At 42.0% G+C, this 19,391-nt stretch overlaps 1 protein-coding gene across 2 annotated transcripts in view; it reads left to right on the forward strand.

The window, feature by feature from the left end:
* The first annotated feature begins 4,221 nt into the window (after positions 1-4,221).
* Positions 4,222-19,391, forward strand: part of hsd11b2 (hydroxysteroid (11-beta) dehydrogenase 2) — a 31,685-nt gene continuing 16,515 nt past the window's right edge. For both annotated transcript variants that reach the window (XM_080884004.1, XM_080884006.1), the window contains exon 1: positions 4,222-4,721. In XM_080884004.1, the coding sequence (XP_080740130.1) occupies positions 4,442-4,721 (280 nt within the window). In that variant the 5' untranslated portion in view covers positions 4,222-4,441. The remainder of the gene's footprint in view (positions 4,722-19,391) is intronic.

The following is a 19,391-nucleotide window of genomic DNA, read 5'->3' on the forward strand; positions in this document are numbered from 1 at the left end:
CAGGTCTGTTCCCTGCAGCACTTTTATGGTGAGAAACATGAAAGACCACCTAAGGCCAGCAGCACCTGCTGTTTGTGGAGAAAATAAATTTATTGTTGACTTTTCCATAAATTCTTGGAAGCAGCAGCTCACCTGAGATGACGCGTGCCATCGTGCTGTCTTTAAAACGTTTACAGGTCCAACAGGTTCTGGAAGAATACAATAATAAGCTTTATTTATAAAGATCACAAAGTGATTTACAGCATGTCCAGATAAAACAAATCAGCACAATAAAACCTGATAAAAATCAAACTTCTAAAGGCGTGGAAAACAAATAACCAAATTTCCCATCATCCTGTTCTCATATCAAATTCGTCTTCCTGAATTCTAGCTAATATTGTGATAAATAACCAAAACAAAACAAGTCTGATCGTAGAAATGTTACACAAGAATTTAAAAAGTGGCTACTCAGCATGTTAGATGTGAACACACGTGGGTTCAGAGAAGACCTAAACCGCTTTGATCAGATTAAAAGAAAAAGCAAAAACAAACCTAGAGCTCCGAGACCAGCCCCGTCTCGTACAAATAACAAACCAAATTATTTGATGTCTTTCAGCAACACATTTATTCCTGTGTGTGCATGTTCAGTCCTTGAATGAGGTCCCTTGGCTGCAGCCCTGACACTGATGTGTAATTTACAGTTGTAGAAATAATGGATGAATTCATGTCAGCGTCCATCAGAGTACTTTCTTGGAAATGTATCACTTCTTTTTCAGAAATCATGAGCACAGTTGTCTGGAAATTAGTGTTACCCAATGCAATATACAAATGAAATCAATGACAGCATAAAAAGGGAAGCTTGATGGAAAAGAGAACAAAGTTAGTGTGAGCCGAAATAGTAAATTATGTAGAATTTGGCTCTTTGGAGCCAAAACAGAAGGAAATAAAAGAAAAGCTTCAGCATGCACTCTTTAGTGATGTTAGCTAAACAGCAAAAATTGCAACTTGTACTTTCCAGTTCTTATTCTATAAGTAATTTGGCCTCACTGGCCAGATTTAAACTGTGAGAATTTAGACTTTAGAGTAAACCCTGAAAAGACGTCATCAAATCCAGCTTGTCACTTCTTTTAATGTTCAAGCCTCTCGCCCCTGCAGTCAAAGCTCATCCCAGCTGTGTGTGGACTTGTTCTCCGAGTGTGCGATGGGATTTTCTGGCTTCTCCTGCTGTCAAAAACATACCAGGTTAACGCTCCTGTCAAAGTGGCGTCCTCACTCTGAGCCATCCTCAGATCAGCGGCTCTGAGTGCTTCTGCATTTTTTCAAATGATATAGGTTAAAGGCTTGGTTGGAGTTAGACAAAGGACAAAATACACTTTATTTTCTTTCAGCTCATCATTAAGAGCCAAACGTCAAACAAATGCAACGGCGCAAGAGTTAAGGGGTCGGCATTTGGCTGTTGCTCAACAGCTGTTAATCAGAGAACAGCCCAGCTCCTCTCTTTGTCCCTGGCTGGGAGTGTCAAGCACCAAATTGAAATGAGTCGAGAAAGTTGTTTCTGAGCCAAGTTTCAGTCAGAAGAAAGCCCAACAGTTCCAAGTCTCCTTTGTCTGGTCAATCTCAGCCGGCGCAACTGGAGCAGGTCGCGTTAACTGTTCGATGAGCAAACGTCGACCCATAAAAAGGAATATCCTGCATCCATTACTCAAAGGTACAGCGGGGAAAATAAGTATTTGACACATCAGCATTTTTATCAGTAAGGGGATTTCCAAGTGGACCATTGACACAACATTTCCACCAGATGTTGCCATCAAGCCAAATATTGACGTCATACAAACAAATCAGAACATATAAGTATACAAGTTAAACCACAATAAATAAAGTGAAATGACACAGGGAATAAGTATTGAATACATGGAGATAACAAGGGGCAAAATGACATAGAAAGCCAGGAGATCACCTGAAATCTGTCAGTATTGATAGAGAAATCCTGTCCCCTATCAGTACTAATTGATATCAGCTGCTTTAGTCCTAATTGATGGCCTATAAAGGCTCCTCATTACCCAGAAGGCACACAGGAAAGACTTCATGATGGGTAAAAGCAAAGAACTCTCTCAAGATCTTCGTAATCTTATCGTTGAAAAGCATTTTGATGGGAATGGTTATAGGTGCATTTCCAGAATGCTGAATGTTCCTGTGAGCACTGTGGGGGCCATTATCCGGAAATGGAAAGTGCATCAGTTCACCATAAACCTGCCACGATCAGGTGCTCCACGCAAGATCCCTGTCCGAGGAGTCCAAAGAATAATCAGGAGGGTTCTCCAAGAGCCAAGAACCACTCGGACAGAACTTCAGGAAGACCTTGCATCAGCAGGTACTGTTGTTTCAAAGAAAACTATAAGCAATGCACTGAACCGCCATGGCATCCATGCACGCTCACCACGCAAGACTCCATTGCTGAACAAAAAGCATGTCAAGGCTCGGTTAAAATTTGCGCAACAGCATTTGGAGAAGCCTGTGGATTATTGGACGACTATAGTATGGTCAGATGAAAGCAAAATTGAACTTTTTGGCAGTCATTCTACACACCATGTTTGGAGAAGAAATGGCACTGCTCACCACCCCAAGAACACCATACCAACAGTCAAGTTTGGGGGTGGAAGCATCATGGTTTGGGGCTGCTTTTCAGCAAGGGGTACTGGCAGACTTCATATTACTGAAGGCAGGATGAATGGAGAGATGTACCGGGACATTCTGGATAGAAATCTGCTGCCATCTACCAGGAAGCTAAAAATGAAAAGAGGGTGGACATTTCAGCAAGACAATGATCCCAAACACAAGGCCAAGGAAACAATGAAGTGGTTTCAAAGAAAGATAATCAAGTTGCTTGAATGGCCCAGTCAATCACCTGACCTAAATCCCATAGAAAATCTATGGAGAGAACTGAAGATTAAAGTTCATAAAAGAGGCCCAAGGAACCTTCAAGATTTAAAGACCGTTTGTGTGGAAGAATGGGCCAGAATCACTCCTGAGCAATGCAGACGACTGGTCTATCCATACAAGAGGCGTCTAGAAGCTGTAATCACCAACAAAGGCTTTTCTACAAAGTATTGAATAAAGTGTGTTCAATACTTATTCCCTGTGTCATTTCACTTTATTTATTATGGTTTAACTTGTATACTTATATGTTCTGATTTGATTGTATGACTTCAATATTTGGCTTGATGGCAACATCTGGTGGAAATGTTGTGTCAATAGTCCACTTGGAAATCCCCTTACTGATAAAAATGCTGATGTGTCAAATACTTATTTTCCCCGCTGTATATAGGCATCATTACAGTGCAAATACAAATACAGCGATGCAAAGAACTTAAAGGAGACGAGAGAGGTGCAGGGGGGTGCTGGTGCTTGTTTGAAGGTTTCGATTTTTAAAAAAGAAAATGTGTTTTTTGCATGATGTGCGGCAGTGTGACAAAGTAACTCCAACTGGAGCTTTTGTGTTGACCTTTAAGAGTGCAGTGCAGTCGTTATTGACGTCACTAAATTCGATTCATCAATACACTAATCGGTAATCTGTCTCAGTCTTCTGATGAGCTCCATGTGGCGCTGTAATGACCTCATACAAATTTCAACATAAAGTTCAAGCACAAAAGTTCATTCTTAAACCACTGAGCCCAACATAAGGTCTGCTTACTGGTTTTTCCTGAACACCGGGCGCTCAGAGCTCTGGAATTGGGATTTTATTTGTTTGTCTTTTTTTTAAACAGTGAATGAGATTTTAATGCGAGCTGTCAGTCGAACAAAGGACTCAGTCTGTCCGCTGAGTGAAAACCTTGTATCTCCACTTCTGGCAGCTTTCCTGCTTTCAGATCAGCTGCTGCACAAGTCAAGGTCACATTCTGACCTGTGAAACTCATAAAAACATTATCAGTAGAAACAGAGAAGTCATATAAGACATGACGTTTCCCGCGCCGTGTGTGTGTGTGTCAGGTTTGTGCTTTGTTTTTATTTTTATGTTAATATTGCATAAAAACTTTGATAAATGATCAGGTAATTCACACTCATGATTGTTCTTGAGCCAAACTTGCTCTCTCAGTGTGTGTGTGTGTGTGTGTGTGTGTGTGTGTGTGTGTGTGTGGGCTGCAGATTAGATGCAGGGCTACAGCCTTTAGTCCCTCCTCCTTCCCCTGCAGATCTCTATATATACAGTGAGTGAGAGAAGCAGCCGAAGAGCTCTGTACCGGCTGCTCGTCAGAACACAGAGTGTGAGAGGGAGTGTGTACAGCAGAGAGGGAGAGCAACAAATAGACACACACTCAGACTGAGTTACTATCTGACAGAGGGGACAGCACGCTCTTGTTTCTTTAAACTTCAAACTTGCAGCTGCAGGAAAGAAGGACAGACAGGTAAAAATTAGGCAGACAGGTAGAACAGGTGAAAAAGCCACTCATACTCTCCTTCAGTGATGGAAGACTACACTCTCCCCTTCTGGATTTACCTGGCCATTGTGACTGTGTTCATCGGCGGAGCCATGAAGAAGATCTTGGCGTCCCACCTGAACACCACCTCCACCGTGGTGGCCTGGCTGGGGGCCACCGTGCTGGTGGAGAGGCTGTGGGCGTTCTGCCTACCGGCCATGCTGCTCCCGGTGCTATTTGGCATCACCTTCTGCATCTACTATGCAACCAAGACCAGCCAGCCACGAGCCATGCTGCCTGCCCACGGCAAAGCCGTAATCATCACAGGTAAGAGGAGGCACTGCCCACTCATTCTGGTGTTTTATCGACACTAGAAATCAGACGTTTGTGTATTTATTCTGGGTTGGGTCTTATTTTCACAACAGCGTGTGTATGCAGTCTTTTTAGTTGTTGTCAGTTGTGCACTTTAGGTGAAATCCTCCTAATTTCTCCTCAATGATAAGGGTTTCTGTCAGATTTAGGATCCTGGGTGTCGGGTAGATGGGGAACTGGTTGCTCCAAAAGCATGAAAACCAACAATCTTTGCTTGAAAACAAGCAAACTTTGTAAATTTCTGAAAAGTGCATCATCAGATTTTGCTCAAACTTGTTTTGAGTTTATCAACGTATCTATCAGCAGGAGCATGTAATTTAAGATATGCTTATTTTACCCCGAGAAAAATCTGTCCTGAAATTACAGTACATCGGTGTTCTCTGTCTAAAATAAACCTCAAGCTGGCAGGAATCCCAAAGCTTATAAAGATCCCTGATCCTGTAATTTGCAGTTAGAATTTCATGCAAGCATGCAAAAGCAGAGCAGAAAAATATTAAATGCAGCCTTAAAACTTAATATTATACTGTTTTCAACAGAGCCTCTGAGGGGAAGGGTAGAGGCGAGCAGGCTTTCAGAGGTGAAAAGGAGAAGTTTTGTAATCTTTAGTGTGACTGTAAATGATCACAGACGTGGTGAGGTCCCGGTGTACTGAGCCCTCTTTAAAAACCATTCGAATCACCGCTCGGATCAAGGAGGTGATCTGATCCCAAAGGAAAACAGTGTGTGTTGGCTCTCTGTTTGTGTGTGTGACAGGGAATAAACTTTATGCACAATGGGCGCCTGCAGGGAGGGGGTGGGGGAGTGTGGTGGTCAAATGGGATTTCCCTTCACAATAAAAGTCAGCGTATAAGGGAAACGTCAGCGGTGTGTTTGCTGATCACAGATGACTGTTTTTGCTGCGCTCCCTGTTATCTGAGCACTGTGGAGTGAGTCTAATAGAAGACTTATATTCATGGGTTTGTGTGTGTGTGTGTGTGTGTGTGTGTGTGTGTGTGTGTGTGTGTGTGTGTGTGTGTGTGCTGACCTCCGTCTCCATGCAGCCTTAATCACACTTTTGTTGCCTGACATCCAGCTGGCCCAGGCCTCTTTGTGTCATAGTTAACGAGATAATCAGATCTACAGATTAATGCGTCACTTTAATCACACCACGCTTTGCTTTTGTGTAACTGTACTCTCCTGTAATCTCCGTAGAAGCACACATATAGTGGAAACTTTCCCAAACTGCTCCTCAGGTAACCCTGAAAGGTAGGAAACAGCCGTTACTGTGGAGACAGAAAGACGCTCAGCCGTTGTGTTAAATTACCTGTTGCTTCCCTGTAAATGTCAAACACAGATCACATTAAAAAATATAATGAAATCTGCCTTGATCTACTGAGAGGGTGTTCATTGTTATTCATTAGTCCTTACCTGTTGTTTTCTTAATTTATTACTTGTTTAGTTCTCCTAGCTTCACATTTGGAGAAGTTAAGCTCAGAAAATAGGCGCGAAGTTTCTTAATTTGGAGCCCAAGTTCTATCGACCAATCACATCCGAGCAGATAAAAAGTGCGTGTGGAGAAAAAACAAGAGGTCACATTTGCAATTTCATAACAGTGACAATGGTAAGTCTCGATAGCAGCCAGTGACATTCACTGCCATCCATCTAATTTCTTTCTAAATAATTATAGGGTGTGTTTATTTTTTATAGCTCACTTGATTAGATTCTATCAAGGCATAAAGTTAAAGGTGTGGTTCCGGCGATGTCTCTTCTAAGTGCCTGCTGAGCTTTCTTAATATTTGACTGACTGTGTTGGAGCCTATGGAGAATTTTAATGCAGTTATCCCCTGGCTTACATAATAACCTGACACTCCAGCCTCTGGCAGTCACTTTTGGCTGCAAACACTTAAGCTTCAAAACCAGACTTCACAGTGGCTACGGTCACTTTTTACAAACAGCTACTGTAATGATAATTTCCCATGACACACAGTTTCTGAGATTTTTTGACATATAAAAAACAGGCTATTACCAACGCGCATATTTCCTGTAAGGCAGCACGGTGGTTAGCACTGTTGCCGCACAGCAAGAAGGTCCTGAGTTCAATTCCACCATCAGGCCGGGGTCTTTCTGTGTGGACTTTGCATGTGTTTGTGTGGGTTCCCTCCGGGTACTCCGGCTTCCTCCCACCGTCCAAAGACATGCAGCTTGTGGGGATAGGTTAATTGGATAATTGCCACTAGGTGTGAATGTCAGTGCGAATGGTTGTCTGTCCCTGTGTGTTGGCCCTGCGACAGACTGGCGACCTGTCCAGGGTGTACCCCGCCTCTCGCCCTATGACAGCTGGGATAGGCTCCAGCGCCCCCCGCGACCCTGAAAAGGACAAGCGGAAGCGAATGGATGGATGGATGTTTCCTGTAAGCTGCGCACGATCAAAAACCCAAATACTGGAGCAATTACATAAATACACACAGGTAAAATGCGTCTTGGGAGGTTTTCTGTGTATTTTTCAAACAAATAAAAGTTATGTTAATTATTATCATCCCAAACAAAGTGAAATGTCATTCAGCTGCACAGGATTGGCCCGTATTTCCTGTTATATTTTCTTGCTTTGTGGGGATGTCAGTTTGTTTGCAAACACCTTTACACTTTGAACAAAGGTGTGGTCCAGATCTCTGCCACTCACCTCCCACACAGGAAGGAGTGCTCCTTTGAACGGGAGGAAAAAAATCTAGGTTAAACAAATAAAGCCGTTCACGTTCACGCATTAAACTGCACCGGCACCAGTGAGTATAACACATCACACAGCATCCATCAAGCAGCAGACCTTTAGAAAAACAGATGTTAGCCATAAACTGGTCTCGGTGTCAGTCAGTCCACTTCTCTCGTTAAGAGTGAAATGTCTGGATGAACTGGCACAACGTTTGTCTCCAGTATTACTTACCCTACAGGCACAAATGATGGTAGGATACTGGAGGAGCAGAAGTCTGCATGAACAAACTCAAATGAGACGACACCTTTAGGGTGAAAGGATGATGGGGTATTAAACAGCAATAGCAGGAGCAATGAGATGAACTAAAACAATACTCTGACTACTCACCAAAAGACTACCTCTAATAGCAATGAAACAGCCAAAACTGACTGGGCAGCGCTGCAGGTTGATGTCCTGCCAACGTGTTAAGGAAACCTCTCAGAGCCTTTAGACTCTTTCAGAGGGAGGGAAGGGAGTCATGGTCAGAACTGCTGATGACGGACACCTTAAGATGGTAAGTTGATGAGAATCTAAGGTTTTCTAAAACGCCTGCAGTAGTCTCCTGCAGGAGATGGCCTAGACCAGGGGTGGGCAATTCCAGGCGTCGAGGGCCGGTACCCGGCAGGTTTTAGATCTCACCTTGGGTCAACACACCTGAATCACATGATTAATTCGTTACCAGGCCTCTAGAGAACTTCAGGACATGTTGAGGAGCTAATTTAGCCATTTAAATCAGCTGTGTTGGTTCAAGGACACATCTAAAATCTGCAGGGACAGCGGCCCTCGTGGCCTGGAGTTGCCCACCCCTGGCCTAGACAAATCCCAGTCCTCTACTAAGTCCAAAGCACCATCTTGCCAGAAGCCCACCAAAATGTAATGGTTTCTTTCATTGCTCGGGCTTCGTCTCTCCAAGTCTGATGAAATTTGATCCTGTTGACAGACAAACACAGCTAAAAACAAACTTGGTTCTGTTAGACACATTTGTATCAGAAGCATGAATGTCTAAACTACACATTTCATCAAACCACTTTCTCCACGTTGAAACAGCTGCGTTCAGTAACTAACAATCAAAATATTTCTGTAGCAAAACCTACATTACATCTATAATCCCTTAACTGTGAGTAATCAGATTTTCTTCCTTCTACTTATTCGATCTTTGCTCTTTTGTATGCCCGTCTTCTTTCATCATTTTATTCATGTTTTTCTCTCTCGTTCTCTGTATTTACTCAATTGTGCTCCATTTTCCTTCATTGTTTTCCATTTCTACATTTTACTTCCTTGTTTCATAGTGCTGTTTCCCTTTTTTGGAATATTTTTCACTTTCCTTTCCCATTTGACTCGTGCACTTTCTTATGCTTCCACCCCTCGTTTCTCCTCCCTCATCTCAGTCACTCGGTTCAACAGAAAGTTCATCAGAGTTCACCTTTTCATAAACGCAGACTTAGAGTTCACCTCATGTCGTAGTCAAGAGTTTTAAAAGTTTTAAAAACTGTTTGCAGCTGCATCCGGGGTGAAGTCTTGTGTAATACGCCTCTGCTTATTAACAGTCTAGAAACCGAGGCTTTGTTATTCAAAGGTTTGATTCTGCAAGCTTTGCAGTCTTGACCTCTGCTTACAGTTGGACAATTGCATTGATGAAGCAATGGCAACCTTCATCATGTCCTCACGTCGAGTTCACGCACAGAAAACTTTTCTTTCACGCAGTCAGGCAAATAATAGCAGGATATTAGAAAACATTGCTCAATGTTTGCACCAAAAGCATTTTGTTCATAAAAACACCACAGAAGGCAAGGAGTGAAAAAACCGTGTTCACTGATTCCACATCAACAGGAACAGTAAGTGAAACGTGGAGTCTCATTGTCAGCTTGGTCAGCAGAAACCTGTGATCCAACCAAAATGTCTTCAAACCCAGAAAGCTAAATCATAGATTTAAACTGTAGTGCAGTTTCCAGACAAATTCAATTTCTCAAGCTGAATCTTGATAAGATGACATGGAATATTTTCATTTGTAAACATGCAACCCTAGAATTTCATCTTGGATCCTTAAAACCTCTCTGTGAATCATAACAGAAGTATGCTTTAGACCTTTTAGTCCAAAAAGTCTAAAAGAAGATTGGAAACCACTGCATTCTCCCAAATGGTCCATAGAACTTCATAAAATACCCTTAAACATCTCTACAACCTCTGCGGAGACACCAATCATATTTCTCGTTTGCTCGTCCTAGAAGCTCCTGTGAGTTTCTTGAACTCTCGTGGTTACATTCCTGGGTTATTCCCTGTGTTAACGATGAAGTTCTCTGAACACAGATATTAGGTGTGAATGTGATATTACGACAGTTCTGATCACTTCCAGGTGTATCTCACAGCTGATTTATAGACCCCCATGACCTTCCAAGTCCAGCAAAAGGGAGAAATAGAAATCCTCAGACACATTTCTTTCACACCTCTTTAAACTTTTTCATGAAGCTCTAAACACTAAGCGATGGCTCACATTTCGTAGTTCAGCACAAACATTGGCTGTCACCCTTTTTCACTAACAGTGTTGTAACATCACAATCCTGACTTTTTCATCCCACATCTGTAACTTTTTGGGGTCATTTTTTAACCTCGTTTGATTGATGGCAGTCTTTGTATCCTATAACGTTTTCTGTCTGCAGGGTGTTATATTAACCAAAGGAGATTCCCCAGTACAGGAAAAATTGCCTTGGTAATCAAAGAAAAACGTTTTTCTTTCCCTTTTCCCCTTGATTAAAAGGGGAAAACAGTTGGAGGGTTTTTGGGGGGGTTTGTTTCTTTTTACAAAGACATATTATTACTTCTCTCCAAACCACAGGGTTAAGTTTAGGATTGCGAGCTGGTGTTGGGGTCTTCACTGATGATCACTTAGACCTCAGACTTCATGAGTGATTCGTGGTATTTTTGTCTTTTTCTTGGGAAGAACATTTGCCACACACTGTGCAAGTTTAATATCAACAAATTAAAATTTTAGTGGTTTTATGTGAGTTAGCTCTCCTGTCGGTGGCAGTTAGATTAGATTAGATTAGATTAGATAGAACTTTATTAATCCCTCGGGTGGGTTCCTCTGGGAAATTCGATTTCCAAAAAAGCACAGCACCGACAGAAGTTACAGAGTTACAGAATATTATATATATATATATATATATAATACACACACACACACACACACACACACACATATATATATATATAAATACAGAGACAATATAAATAAAATATACGAAGGGGATAAATAGAATAAATAGGAATAAAAATAAAAATACAAGTGAATTGCACATTTCAAGTATTGAGTCTATTGCACCGTTGACTATTTACAAAAGTATTGCACAAAAGGTATTGCACAGTGAGGTGAAGAGGCACTACAGCTTAGTTGTTCCCCCCTCCTTTGTCCTCCTGTTTCCCCTCCCTCTCCCCTCCAGGGAGGAGTTAAACAGTCTGATGGCGTGTGGGACAAAGGACAAAGTTATTTAGGTCTCTACAAAGTGTCTTTTCGACCTTATTCATATTTGTTCTTCTCTGTCTCTGCACACATTGTTTTCTTAACCTCAGGAGCCTCTCAGAGCCTCAGCCATAAATTGCAGCGCTGCTCCCCTTTAGACCTGGAGCCTCTTTTCTGCAATACCGCAGTCACATATTCACCTCAAAACCTCTGACCACAAACACAAACATTTTTTTATTTCTACGTATTCGTTTTTGCCCTGATCATATCTCAAACGGTGTCACTACCTTGACGTACGAATCATGGGGCAGGGATAGCTCAGTAGGTAAAGTGGTCGCCCCATGATCGGAAGGTCGGCGGTTCGAATCCACTTAACGGCTACCCTGAGGTACCCCTGAGCAAGGTACCGTCCCTACACACTGCTCCCCGGGCGCCTGCTTAGTGGGCTGCCCACTGCTTCACAGAGTGAATGGGTCAAATGCAGAGAAAAACAAGTAATTTCCCCATGGGGATCAATAAAGTATCCATTATTATTATTATGACAAAGCAAACCAAACAAACCATCTCAAATACGTTTTCCACCACAGCATGATTCAACAAACAACAGGACTTACTGTTTCTGTAAATGTGGTTTCTCCTGTCGCTGTCCTTTAGCCATCAACCAAGAATCTGCAGCTCCCGGGGAACCTGAAGATGAATAGGATCATACGACGATTTGAGCGGACATATCAAATTAATTGTGTTATGTAAGGGGAAGGGGATCAGGGTCAGACAAACTTGTTTGTTCTTTGACGTGGCTAACACAGAAAGTGTTAAGCTGGGCTCAGCTTTTTCAGCACTGTGATGACGTGGTGAATTTTTCATTAGTCAGGCTTCCGCGTCTGCAGTCACACACTCGGTATACCGAGGATAGACCAGCGCATTAACAGGCGTGCTTTTCTTCTCTGCTCTTTGAGATGAAAATGCTCTTTAGGGGGGAAAACAAATTGGATGAATTCAGAATTTCACCAAAAAACAACAAAGATGAAGTACTTTAAATCTGCACACAGTATAGTTCCTTTTGAGACCCTCGGCTGTGTGTGGTGGCCCTTTGACTCAAGACTCAAGAGCTGGTCTCCTGGCCTTATGTCAATTTTGTTTGAGTCTGAGAGCTAAAAGACATCACAGCATGAAACCGGCTCCCCCTCCCCACATTCCCCTCTGTTATCAGATATCAAGCCGCTCACAATAACAAAGCACAGCTCAAAATATCCTGGCAGTTGAACAGCAAGTGGAACTCAGCAGAAAGCGTTTGCAGCTATGAATCAGGTGTTTCTGCAGCGTGGAGCAGAGCTGAGGTATTTATTTCACTCTCACTCAGCGGCTTTTTTCTCAGGACGTGACTCTGGAAATCCTCCAAGGACACGGATAGAAACAACTTGCCAACGCCTCGACACTCTCGCCAGCAGAGCTCTTTCAGACACCCGCTGCACAAAAGAACAAACAGAACAGCGAGTACCGCTGTGGATCAGGTTGTAGGACCAGGACTTCTGGGAAACTGGGCGAGCTGCGGGGTACGTGACAGATCCCCACGGTGGCTGTTTCTGAGGGACACTGCAGTCCTGCTGGAGGAACATATGTGGGTGTGTGAACACAACGGCTCTGCGGTTGGTTCCTCATAAAGTTTGAGGAAAAATAACAGCTCGCTCCACTGATCAGGGAATGAAGGAATTCAGGAATCTGTTAATTATTATTGACTAATTACTTAGTTTAAAAATGCAGTGAAACAGTTCCAAGAGCGTCTGAGACCGCATGCCTCTGCCAAGGCTGAAAACTCCTTTCACACCATGCATGTGTTAATGCCTAATCTTAGCCCAGATAACAGTAAGATTATTGTGTAATGATTAAAACTTTCCAGTTGTGCTGTAAAACATGTCCATATTATTTTCAGAAACAAACAAAAAACAAAACAAGCATTGGTGAAGGTAAAGAAAAAGGTTCACGCATTAACAAAGAACTTTGTGTTTGAGTCGATCTTTTGTCAGATTCTGTTCGAAATGAAAACTCTGCATTTGTGAGCTACACCTGAAGGACTGGATGGAGGAAGTGCAGGGTGCAATGCTGTGACACCAGAAACCAGGTTCACACCCAGACTCTTGCCTGTGGCTGAGCCAACAAAAGCTCTTTTGTGCAGGTTTAGGTACTTTTCAGGACCTGAAACAGGATCTGAGCAGAACCAGGAAGCCGTCATAATGCTGCAGGTAGTACAGGTGGAGCCTGGAGTCAGGAACAGACTGTCAGACACAAGACATGAAAACTTATCCCTAACCTGGCGGCGGTGTCTCACACGTGTTTCTCTGTAAGCGTCTGAGTGGTCATTTTGCCTGTTTTGTAATGTTTTGTGTTTCCAACAAGAACAGTTAACAGATGAAGGTTCTGGTTCGGGGGCCATGAGCTGCGTGACTAGAGTCCCAGATTAGATATTGTGCTAGAACACTGTGTGATATTTTGCTGAAAGTATCATGTATTTATAACATAGGTATATATGATTTATATAAAGCAACTTTTTGGAGTCAAAGTCACATAAACCAAAACCAGTGTTTGCTTTCTTTTTTTCTTCAGAGGCAAAGACAAGTGCATCTCGTTTTCTTTTTCGTTGGCTCTGCAGCTTGACGTTAACAGTAAAAGAGAGATACTCCCATACAGCTTATGACAAAATTTGATCCGAAGTGATTGATGGCCCTAATCATAACCTTTTGACCTCCCCCCTCCGGAAGCACGCCATCTGTCGCTAAGCGTGTCGAATTGCATCCTGAGAAGGGAGGGGGGAAACCTCCGGAAGCGCGCCATCTGTTGTTGGGGAAAAAAAAGTTTTTAGAGGGAGGGAGTGCAGCGGGGGAGGAGAATAAAAAAGCAGAGAGGTGGAGTCCGTCACAATTTCTAAGGCACAGACGCAAGATGGATTTCCTTCTGCAGCCCAGCAGCGTTCCTGTGTCCGATGAGATCTGCTCTCCCAAAGAAGAAGGCTTTGAATATGACATATTCAAATACAGCATATTTACTATGGAAGGCCTCGATCCGGACCTTATGACCCTACCGGAAATACTCCGGAAGTGTCTAGTCATTTTCAGACCTGATGCGTCATGTTCCCTAAGCATGAGGGGAGGGGTATGGTTCCTGAAGCACAGCGGTGATGCAGCAGATGATTCTGTGATGTATAGAGAGACAGAGCGGCAGTTAGTTTTCCGCAAACTCATAGTTTGAATTCTGTTTCGATATTATGACAATTTTCTCTGTTTTTTACAATAGCAGATGTAATTTTACTTTCTTAAGCTGCACCGGCGTTTGTAATGGGAATAAAGAGTGACTTCCTGTAGAGATTTCAATAGTATTTTATTTTCCTATAATACAGACGCTGTAAAAAACCTTTAAGATACACCATAGCTTGTGATGAAAAGAAGAACTTTCTATCCGCTTGTAACCTACAGGCTGCCTATGTGTAAAAAATGAATAAATATCCCTTAGTGAATACTACTTTTCCTTTTGAGAGACTGAAAAACAAACCATAATTGCCGCGACAGGCGATCTTGTTTCACACACACACACACACACACACACACACACACACACACACACACACACACACACACACACACACACACACACACACACACACACACCGCGGGTCAAGGAGGAGTGAGACAGCAGATATCAGTTTTTTCTCAATGCTTATAACCTATAACGCGCCCCCCAAAAAATATTATTATTATTATTAAAACATCTATATGAGGTAGCTTTTGCACAGCCTGCTCCTTGGTAGAGTTTTTTTCTTCATTACTTTTACAATGGGTTTTCTCAATAGACAGAAAATGATGACGCTGAGGAGTCAACAGCCGATATTATCATTGCTTGTAACCCGGTAAATAATTTCGTACATCTCCCTATAAAATAAGCCTTAGTGGAAAAAAGCTCATATTCGAATAAGTTTATTCCCCTCTGTGGGGAAAGAGTTTTTTTCCTCAGAGTCAACCATGAGGCGAGTTTTGTCAACAGGAGACGAGCAAGAATAACTGTTGCCCATAAAGTAAAACAAATATCCGCCTCAAAGTCGTATTTTACCGTTGCAGAATGTGGAAAACAGACAGCCCTCACAAGAAGCCCCCCCCCCCCAAAAAAAGAAATTGGACACCCCAACTTTCCCCCCTCCCGACTGCGCGCACACACACACACACACACACACACACACACACACACACACACACACACACACACACACACACACACACACACAAAACAGAGACCCGAAGGATGAGAAAAAACAAAAAACCCTCTCTAACTGACAAAAGTACACCACTGGTAGTAAACAACATCACCCACTTAGGCAGAAATGACTTATACGCATAACACAAACTGAAAACCGGTCCATGAAAATCGTCTCTGTGCCAGAGTGTTTAAGGGTTTTCGCTCAAAGTTTTAATGGGATTTTTGAAAAGGATTTCCTTTGATCTTTTTTGATACTATTTATTTGTAAATTTTCATCGTCCTGTTGAAAGGTCCAGATCATCTTCATCTTTTAGTCAAGTTATCCTGAGCTCTCTGAATAGATTAATTGAATCGTTTAGTCATTGACTGCACACTGGCCATTTCCTCATCATGCTTTACAGTTAATATATGAGACCCATTTTATTGAAAGTTACCTATGGTCTGGTGAATATATCTCCTTTTCACTCATCTGCACAGATAATTTGACTAAACTGGATTTTAATTTAGGGACGTCGTGAGCTTTTCTCTATCACTTCTCATAAACAACAACCGGTGAACTAGTAAAACAGAACTTCTTTTTTTTTTTTTTTTCTTTTGTCCTCAGCGCGGGTGAAAAAACTCGGGCTGCACGTAACCGAAGCTGCTCACTGCAAAGGTCGGTGCTGGTAACCAGAACACGGAGGGCCCCCTCCACCGACTCATACAACTTTTTTTTTTGTCGTGTAGTCGTCGCCACAAACCAAAAAAAACAAAACAAAACATCTACAGCTTATACAAATTTAAATTACATACATACATTTAAATCCTACACTCCTCTTGCAGGATTGAGTAAATAGTTCGTACGTGCATGCGTGCATGGATGTTTTATGGTATTTGTGTTCTTGTGTGTGAGGCTGCGTGTGCATGTGTGTGATGTGGACTCAGTAGGATTTCTTTTGTGGTTTTTTGTATGTCTGGCTGGAGTCGTGCAGGGAACAGACAGGGTTGAAGAAGAGGTGGAGCAAGGAATGTTCTAGACAGTATTGCTAAGAGCAACGTGTTCTTTCTTCTGAAAATCTGAAAATCTTTTTAGGATCTCAGGATGGCCTGTGCACACGGACAGCTGTTTTCAACTGTGATGAACCCTGTCACTCCATTATCCCACTGTGCAAGACTAGTTTCTTGCACGTTAAATGCTGTAAACATGCACGTTTCAGTCAGCACAGGAGAACTACATTTAAAGCACGATGTCAGCATCATCGGGAACATTATGAATCTCACAATCTTCAGAGACTAAAGATTGCTCAGTATCCCTGGTACCAAGTACCAAATATGTACCGAGTTCTGTCACTCTGATGGTTGATTGAGCAGAAGGGCTGGAAGATGCCATTTTCATGGAGAATTTCAAGCCCAACAGATGGGAATTACCGTTCTTTTCCAAAGTTACAGCTGCTAGAGACGCAGTGGCCAACTCTACGGTTTTTGAAAATAGCTGCCACACCTACCCGCACCCTTTAAGATCAACCCACTTCCAGACCACGCCCTCTTCTGTTATTTAAAAAGAAGACCGCCGTCTCATTCCTTCAAACCTTTATTTATTTATTTATTTTTTAGCTCAAAAACAGAGAGAAGTATGGCCTCTACAGCCCTGCGCCACCCTGCGGAGGAGGAGGAAAGTTCTGCGGACGAGGGCACAATATTACCTGACACGTCCGGTTACTATCGACCCTTGGAAAAGCAGCAGCAAGCGGACGAGCTTGACGGTTGGGCATCTTCTTTGTTCATCGATATCGTGAAAACTGCTGTGTATCATCTTGTCAACCTCGTAATCAACAAGTACCTCACTGACACATGCAACGGTTGTATGTCCGATCAACCCCACCAGAAACAGCACGAGTGTTCGCGAGTGTTGGAGGATGACTTTTACGCTGAAAATTATTACAGCATCAGAAAAAGACTCCTCACCCCTCGTTTCATTCCATCCATTCATCGGCTGCTGATTGCTCGCCACATCAAAATGGACGACGTCAAAGTCTGCATGGTGGCGGAAACTCTCTTGCACGAACTGAAATCGGAAAGGAAAGTCTTTGACGCCATCGCCGAGGCATACCACAATCTGGTAGGGTTGGACATGGTGAAAATCAGACAGCTACGGTTGGTCGCAGAGTTTTACAAAGGGGGCTGCTAATTTTTTCTCTGACAGACTGATTTTTTCATTCTTAGAACGTGTAACCAGCATTTTACCAAACAATGTATTCTACATATAGTGCATTTAAAAAAAAAAAAAATGTACCCACGTAATCGGTGATGAATTGTGAAGTTACAATTCTTTTCTGAAAAAGCATTTTTATTTTTGTATATAAATAAATGTTGATGTTGTGCTATGGGATTGTATGTTTCAATTTTACTTATAATGTGCCAAATCACTACAACAGGCGGCTCAAGGCGATGCCATCCAGAGTAAGGATCTTGTTAGCCACAGTGTTTCTAAGATTTTTACGCCCCGTTACAATAACCTCAGTTCTATCTGAACTTAGAAGCAGAAAATTAAAGCTCATTATGCGTCTAAGACATCCCGGCAGTTTAACCAATAAAAGCGGGTATCTTATGCATAGCAGTGAAAATGTATGCTATGCTATGCCTTCTAAAGCGCGTATAATGTAAACAAAACTGGTCTTTGCACAGAAGCCTGTGGAGCTTCATAATTAACCTCAGTGTGTGAAGAGGACTCTCCATTTAATAATAGCTGTAATAAAATGTTATGGCCAACGGTGTTAAACGCTGCACTTGGGTCTAGCAGGGAAGATTTCAACTTTTCAATATGAATGAAGGCTGAAAACTGATTAGATTAATGTCTGATGATCTTTTCTGTGCTTCTTCAAGTTTGTAACACCAAACATATTAAAGGATGATGTAAGGCTCACAGGAAGAGTTTAATTAGACACACATTTACTATTTTCTTTATACTCTTTCTTTCTTGACATGTTTAATATGCTTACTATCAGAGGAGAAAATGACCCTTGTGTAGTTTAAAAACTTTTTATTTAATCAAACTGTAATGTTGTTGAACTCTGACGGACGTGTCTTTTAATCTTGTCAACAAATCCTTAATCACCTAAATCTGCCATTTATCATCTAGTAAAATGTTCCCTCTGCTTCTGTTGCACATCTCCCTGGACACTCTCTGCTTCACCCGTCCTGTGCAGGTGGTCCAACCCCTGCCTGCCTCCTTAAACTGGGGTGTTTAAATCTCTTTACCTCTGTTGTGAACTTCACACAAAGTTTGTGGTAACAAAATCAAACTGACGAGGATCTCGTTTGAAAAAGAAAAAGAAAAAAACAAACAAAAAAAAAAAAAACCACACACACACAGTCACGAGACAAAATAAAAACAGACTGCTCAAAGCAAAAGCAGAGCCCTCGCAGCTGGTAGTACAAAACACAGCGACAACATGCGTATCAGATACCCTCAGTGCCAAAAGCATAAATATGAAAAAAATGGGATCACCAAGAATATCCTAAAAATGGCGATGAGGTGGGTGTTACAGTGGAAAAACAAAAAGCAGCCAAATTTTCATCTGAAAATGTTGAATTTTAGTAAAAACAATGCTCTGTAGTGTGATACTGTCGTTACAGACAAAGCAGATGTTTAAAGCCTTCGGACGCTCATTTGAAATGCACTCATTCTCCTTATCAGCTGGAAACATTAAAGCCGTAAAATGACTTTTTTCGAACGGATAAAAACTATTGAACAGCAGCAATGTTGAGCCTGTACCAGAATTTGAATGTACATGTGTTGAAGGTGCGGGTCTTGTTGAATTATTAAACATACTTTCTTTAATTTTTCGAGCCACAAAAACAACAACTTTTAATTTCTTCTGCTTGAGTATCGGCCTCGGGTAGCTCTACTTATCATTGCTCAGTCAGTTGTCTGTTTGCGCTACTTTTTCAAGGAGCAGCGGATTATTGGTAAGGGTGACTTTATGTGTTTAGCTACTTAAGTGGAAGTACTGTGGATAGTTTTACCTTACATACATAGATCTACCAGTACAGCTTCTGAGGTAACTGTTTACAAAATGTTATATTCTATCCACAAGTTCTTTGCAATTTTACATTGATAAACATTATCCTTAACACATTTGGCCCACATAAAGTGCTATGGCCATCACACGGTCATTTAGAATTGTTTAAATAACTCGTGTCTTAAGTCCTTCCATCAAAC

This window comes from Rhamphochromis sp. 'chilingali', assembly GCF_963969265.1.
Source record: "Rhamphochromis sp. 'chilingali' genome assembly, chromosome: 6".
In the NCBI taxonomy this organism is placed as follows: domain Eukaryota; kingdom Metazoa; phylum Chordata; class Actinopteri; order Cichliformes; family Cichlidae; genus Rhamphochromis; species Rhamphochromis sp. 'chilingali'.